Genomic DNA, 7,276 nt, shown 5'->3' with positions numbered 1-7,276 from the left:
TATCCCTAGTACCACGACCTCTTCTAAATCCAGCCTGCACATCTGGCAGTTCTCTGTTGACATACTGTTCCAAACGTTTTTGGATAATTTTCAGCAGAATCTTGCTTGCATGTGATATCAATAATATTGTTCGATAATTTCCACACTCTGTTGGGTCACCTTTCTTTGGAATGGAAACAAATATTGATCTTTTCCAGTCAATGGGCCAGCTGGCTGTTCTCCAAATTTCTTGGCACAACTTAGTGAGCACATCCAGGCCAGTGTCTGTTTGTTGAAATATGTCAATTGGTCTGCTGGTTTTTTTGCTGATTGCCAGATTTTACACCGGTAACCTCAGGCTGCATTGTCCAGGGCAGACCCCAAAGCATTGGCGGAAGGCATCAACAACAGTACTTAGCATAAATGATCATGGGAAAGTCTGCTGTTAGGGACCTCTCCAAATTACTGAGGAGCAATGGTATCACTCTGGAGACTAAGGTACGGCTGATACAGGCCATGGTCTTTGCAATCACTTGCTATGTATGCGTCCGAGAGCTGGAAAATGACTAGGAAGGATAGAAGGAGAATTTGTGCCTTTGAGCTGTGGTTGTTGGAGAAGAGTACTGTATAAACCATGAGCTGCTAAGAGAATGAACAGATTTATCCTGGAGAGGGTTAAACCAGGCTAAAAACAAAAAAACAAACAAACAAAAAAAAACCAAACCAGGCTGCTCATTGGAGGCAAAGATTCTGAAGCTTCGTCTGACATACACTGGACATGCTGCAAGGAGGAACCAGTCCTTGGTGAAAGACGTCATGCTTGGGAGAGTGGAGGGACAGCACAGAAGAGGAAGACCCTCTATGAGGTGGATTGATTCAGTGACTGGGGTAATGAAGGCAGGTGTGCTTGAGACAGTGAGTTTGGCACAGGATAGAGCAGGGTTTAGGGCTGTTGTACATAGGGTTGCTATGAGTCGCAGGCGACTCTACGGCACATGACAATAACAACAAAGCCAATTTCGGATAGAAACTAAATACACTCAGCAACAAATGAAAATATGAATTGTGTCCCTCTGTACAAGTGGTACCTACCTGGCATTGGAACCTGTGCAGGGCCACCCCCGTATGACTGTGATGGCGGCTGTGGATAGCCAGAATAGGCTCCAACTGGTGGGGCTCCAAACCCGGGGCCTGGAAACAGAAAAACTGTTACATAAACTTTGACAACACTTCATAGAAAATGTTAAGATGTTCACTATTATGGGGAAAAATGAGTTACTGATTCTTTGATAACAGCGGTCCCCTTTTGTCTAAATTCAGCTTCACACTAGCTCTTTTCTATTAAAAATATTTCTATATAATTTTTTCTTTATTCATCTTCCTTACTAACTTATACTAGAAAATAAATTCTTTCTACTTTGAAAAAGCAGTCCTTAATTCAGAGTCATCCTAAAGTATATAGGTAGTTCCAGGGTTATCTATAGTTATGAACTAACCCCCCAAAAAACTATTATATTAAAAATGTGAGGATACACAATGGTTCCTAATAATAAACAGGTGCTATTTTGTTGCTATTATTATCTTAATCAATTCTCAAGATTGTAAATAACCAAAGTTTTATATATTGATTCTATATGAACATGAGATTAATCCCAATTCCCTTCACCTCTGAGTTGAGTAGTGGTTTTGGAAAAGAGTACTGAATATCCCGTGGACTGCCAAAAGAACAGACATGTCTTGGAGGTGAAGCTAGAGCACTCCTTGGAAACAAGGATGGCAAAGCTTCGTTTCACTTTCGGCATGCTGCTAGGAGAGGTTATTCAATGGAGGAAGATACCATATTTGGAAAGATGGAGGGATGGCAAAGCAGAGGGGGCCAGGTGGACTGACACAGTGACTGCAGCCATTGGCTGGAGTGTGTTAGAGATTGTGAAGTTGGCACAAGATAGGACAGGGCTCACAGCCATTATTTACAGGGTCGCTATTAGTTGTACTTGATAGCACCTAATAATAACAGTAATAATAAACCATGGATCATAGGGGACTCAGTTTTCATGCTTCCTAAGAATCTGCCTCTCTAAATGCCAGCTGGGTCATTACTGTCTAAGGTATAGAGTCATAAGGTTAAGTGCAACTCTGACTTCAAACACAACAAGCAAAAATAAAAGATGCAGGGGGAAGAAAAAAGTGCTAATTACTAGCCTCATTAATGCTGAGTTAAATAACTCACCTCCAGGGTAGGATGGAGCTCCTCCTGGCTGTGGGGCACCAGGATAACCTCCAGGAGCTGGGTAGCCTCCAGGGGCAGGGTAGCCTCCAGCACCTGGGTAGCCACCAGTTGGAGCTTGTGGGTAGGCACCTCCTCCCATAGGAGGAAAGCCACTAGGATAAGGATACTGACCGGGAGGGGGAAATGATGACTCTTGACCTGGAGGCTGAAAATGAAAATTTCAAGTTAAGTGACTGGACAAAAATATGCTTCATCTCAAAAAGAAGGACACTGGGAGTGAACTATTTATCAATAGTTTAATACTATACTAGTTTGTAAGAGCTTAGTTAAAACTAATTAATTCTACCTGGAGAGCTCTGGTGGCATAGTGGCAAGAAGCTGCACTGCGATCCCAGAGGTATGCAGTCCAACTCCATCAAATGCTTTGCTGGAGAAGGAGAGACAATCTCCTCCTGTACCAGTCAGATCCAATTTGATGGTACACACAAAAATTTTAAAAATTAAAAACAAACAAACAGGGAAAAAAAACTAATTCTCCCTGAGTCAGGTAAGAGGTCTGAGTTTCTCTATTTGAGAACAATAGTCCTTCCAAACATCAAGGCTTCAGGAAAATGAGCTAAACTCATTAATTCCTTCATTTCCCTGACAGCTATAAATAGGAAGAATATCTTCCACTCTAACCAAGAAAGATATCCATGACCCTGTTGCAATATATCTGGAATTCCAACACAGGGATAGGTCGGGGGAGATGTCACATCTTGGGTAAGTTACTATTTCTCGAATTCAGATCAGTGCTGTTGTGTGCTGGTGCGTCCAAACTAAACCACAGCTGACTCTCCAGCAGGTTTTCAGTGGCAGTTTTTCGCACAGGAGTTGACTGCCAATCTTTCTCCCACAGAGCTGCTGGTGGATTTGAACTGCATACCTTTGGGTTGCCAATGCCAACTCCTTACCACTTGGCTATCAGAGCTCCCCTAAACAGACCAGATAATACCTACGTGTGGCAGAGATTAATTGTTCACTAAGCATTTTCTCTCCTGGGAAGAAAGCTAGACTACATTTTTTTCAGGACCCTTTGTTTTCTTGACTTAGATGGAATCCATATTGAAGGCTGTGATCTTTAACAAGTGCTTGAAGTCCTCCTCATTTTCAGGAGGAAAGTTTGTCTCAATTGCATAATACAGGTTATTGATGGGTCTATCTCCAATCCTGATCCCACATTCCTCTTCACAGAGTCCAGCTTCTTGAATAATTTGCTCAGCAGACAGACTGAATAGATATGGAGAGAGAATGCAACCCTGACACACTCCCTTCTTAATTTTAAAACATGCAGTGTTCTCTTGCTTTGCTTGCACAACCACCTCCTAGTCTAGGTATAGGTTTCGCATGAGCACAATTAAGTGCTCTGGGATTCTCATTCTTCTCAATGTTAGCCATTAACTTGTTATGATCCACACATTCAAATGCCTTTGCATAGTCAATAAAACATAAATAAGACACTCTTCTGATATTCTTTACTTTCAGCCAAGATCCATCTGACATCAGCAATGCTATCCCTAGTGCCATGGTCTCTTCTAAATCCTGCTTTAACTTCTGGAAGTTCCTTATTTATGTACTGTTCCCGCCATTTCTCAATTATCTTCAGCAGTATTTTCTTTGCATGTGATAATAATATTGCTCAATAGTTTCCATATTCTGTTGGATTACCTTTCTTGGGAAAGGGAACAAATATGGACCTCTTTCAATCCACTGGCCAGATAGCTGTTCTTCAAATTTCCTGGCATAGACTTAGGAGTGCATCAAGGTTGAGTCTGTTAACTGAAATAAGCCGTCAATTCTTATGGCCTTATTTTTTTGCCAATGCCTTCGTACAGCTTCCACTTCCTTCATTACTATTGGCTTCTGCTCATATGGTACTTCCTAAAATTCTTCAGTGTCAGTCAGTTCTTTTTGATTCTGTGATGCCCCTCATCTTCTTTGGATGCTTTCTGGGTCATTCAATATATTGCCCATAGCATCTTACAGTATTACGACTAGAGACTTAAATTTGTTTTTTCAGTTCTCTCAGGTTGAGAAATGCAGAGCGAATTCTTCCCTTTTTATTCTCCAATTCCAGCTCTCTGCACATTCCATTTTAACACTTTGCTTTGTCTTCTGCCCTTTGAAATCTTAAGATGATTTTGAAATTCAGATGGAAGAGATTCAAGATATTTTGATTCTCATGACTTTTAATTTTCTTCAGCCTCAATTTGAACTTGACCATGAGTAATTTTCAGTCTGACCCACAATTCGCCCCTGGCTTACCTTTTGACTGCCAATGTTGAGCTTATCCAACAATTCCTTCCACAGATGTAGTCAATCTGATTGCTATTCAGCCCATCAAGTGTAAAGTCACCATTTTTGTCTTTTAAAAAAGGTATTTGTAATGAATAAATCATTGAAAATACAAAATTTGATCATAATTCTATTTCCAGTCTCATTTCTTGGAATGACTAAACCACTGAAAATACAAACTCTGAGGGAGTTCTGGTGGTCTAGCAGCAAGAAGCTGTGATGCAATCCCAAAGGCATACAGTTTGAATCCACCAGATGCTCCGCTGTAGGAGGGGCAATCTCCTCCTATGGCAGCTGGATCTGACTCTACAGTACACACACACACACAAAAAAAAATACAAAATTTGATCATTCTATTTCCAGTCTCATTTCTATCACCACGCCTTTATTTTCCAACTACGATGAAACTGGTTCAGGATAGGGAAGGGTTCAGAGCTGCTGTACCTTGGGGGGGTCGCAATGGATCGCCCGTGACTAAGCACAAAATAACAACATTCCTTCTTTACTGTTTCCAACTTTTGCATTTGCATTCCAGTCACCAGTTATCATTAACGCATCTTCACTACATATTCGGTCAATTTTGGACTATAAGATTTGGTAAAAATTTTCAATTTCTTCCTCTTTGACTCTACATGTTGGAGCGTCTATTTGACTAATGCAGGAGATGGGCAATCTTATTAATGGACTCATAAGCAACATCATGACAAATGGGAGAAAAGATTGAAACTCTCAATATCTTCATCTTACTTGGATCCACAATTAACACTCTTCGTACCAGCAGTCAGGAAATGAGACATATTGCACTGGGAAAGTCTGCATTTAGGGAACTCTTCAAATTACTGAAGAGTAATGATGTCAGTTTGAGAACTAAGGTGTGTCTGATTTAGACCACGGTTTTTCCAATCACTTGCTATGCATTTGAGAGCCGGATAATGAATACAGATGGCAGAAGAACTACTGATGCCTTTGAGCTGTAGTATTGGAGAGTACTGAATATCTATCTCATGGACTGCCAAAAGAACAAATACATCTTGGAGAGGGTGTAACCAGAGTGTTCTTTGGAAGTAGAGATGATGATGCTTTGCCTCACATACTTCAGGCATGTTGCTAGGAGAGGTCATTCCTTGGAAAAGGACATGATGCTGGAAAGACAGAGGGTTGGTGAAGGAGAGGAAGACCTCTTGACCAGATGGACTGACATGGTGACTGCTGCAATGGGCTCTTAAAAGTGTTAGTATGTGTGAGGATGGCACAGGATAGGACAGAGTTCATATCTGTTGTTCAAAGTGTCACTATGAATTGTACTCGACGGTACCTAACACCACCACCACCACACAGGTAGAGCCACCTGACTGATGAATATGGAGAGAAATAACCAACCAACAACAAGACATTTCCAGGCTGGTCCATAAAAGACATTCTCCCCAAACTTCTACACTCTTTTCCTTTCCCTTCATCTGCCAGCAGAAGCTAAGGGAGCAGTGGAGCATTCCAAGGCAGCAGAAGATGGTAGAGTAAAGATATGGACGGATTGCAGAAACCTATAAAACAGTACCAAACAATCACCTTCCCACCTTGACAACCCCTTCCCTCATGGATTTCTAGGAGACTACGGTAAACAAGAAATGGGTTGTTATTGTGTTAAATCTTTAGAGTGTATTGGTCATCTATCCTGACTAAGATAACTGACAAAGTACAGTTTAGTTGTGGGGGCTTTGGGGTACATAAACAATTCTCAATAGCACACACCACCACCATGGTACATTTTATAATCCATAAAGCATTTAACTTTAAAAATTCACTTCCAACTTAAAAAAAAAATCTGTAAATTTCAAACAAAATCCAGATTTCTGGCTTTACTTCAAAAACTGGAATATCAAGCCACAACATTAGGTCTTCCTGCCCAGATGGTCACATCAATTTACAGCTGAGTCACCTCTGGCTTTCCATACATGAGACTCTCCAGCTGCCCTTTTATGCCCTTCTTCACTCACTTATCCTACTTTCTACTAGGTCCCTCTAGGCACTTGACTTTATGAGTCCTGCTCTATAATTGTCTGTGAGATCTACCATGGGCTAGTTCTTAAAACAGTCATTCCAAGTATATGTGCGATTTTAGTATTATAAATGGAAATACTTACAGGATATCCAGGGAAAGGTGGGTAGCCTGTTGGGGGATAGCCTGGGTATGACATTCTGTAACAACAAAAAAATGTCCTCTGTAATTTCTTATAAACATTGAGATGGGGTGGGGGGCAGGGAAAAAGTGCAACAATTAATGAATAGAAATCCAAAGTCTCTGTAAACTTTCATTAAAATTAATAATAATTTAAAAAGTATATATATAAAAATAATGAAAAAACGTTGAGGCCTTTGAAGATTTATACATATATACACACACCGCTAAGATTTTATACAAAACACTCTTTCAGAAGAGTATGGAGGCATTCAAACATTCATATTAGGGATATAAGCAAAACTTGTAACAATGCAACTTCATTTTATTAATATCTGATCCACCAAAATCAGAATGGCATACTAAAAGTTCAGACTCCATTCTCCGTCTTCATACCATATAATTTTTGGCATATCTATATATTATCAGCATTGTTATTTATGGAATGTTTTTCAAGTCAATCAGCTTTTTGCATTTTGTTTTCTTGCCATACAGAAAGTAATTATTAAAATCAATTATTAAAATGCTTTCCAGGTGCCACAGAAGTCTCCTTGTAT

The 7,276-nt window shown here is 40.2% G+C and overlaps 1 protein-coding gene across 1 annotated transcript in view; it reads right to left on the bottom strand.

The window, feature by feature from the left end:
* The window catches only part of ANXA7 (annexin A7), a 28,147-nt gene extending 21,409 nt beyond the window's left edge, over window positions 1–6,738 (bottom strand). The window contains exons 1-3 of the mRNA XM_006887541.1: window positions 6,685–6,738; window positions 2,210–2,414; window positions 1,025–1,185 (exon numbers count right to left, since the gene is read on the bottom strand). Of these exons, the coding sequence (XP_006887603.1) occupies window positions 1,025–1,185; window positions 2,210–2,414; window positions 6,685–6,738 (420 nt within the window). The remainder of the gene's footprint in view (window positions 1–1,024; window positions 1,186–2,209; window positions 2,415–6,684) is intronic.
* Window positions 6,739–7,276: the final 538 nt, after the last annotated feature.

This window comes from Elephantulus edwardii, unplaced genomic scaffold (genome assembly GCF_000299155.1).
Source record: "Elephantulus edwardii isolate Elephantulus edwardi_28Jun2011 unplaced genomic scaffold, EleEdw1.0 scaffold00058, whole genome shotgun sequence".
Taxonomy (NCBI): domain Eukaryota; kingdom Metazoa; phylum Chordata; class Mammalia; order Macroscelidea; family Macroscelididae; genus Elephantulus; species Elephantulus edwardii.
Note: the sequence above shows the minus strand (reverse complement) of the source record. Positions and strands in the feature narration are given on the sequence as shown.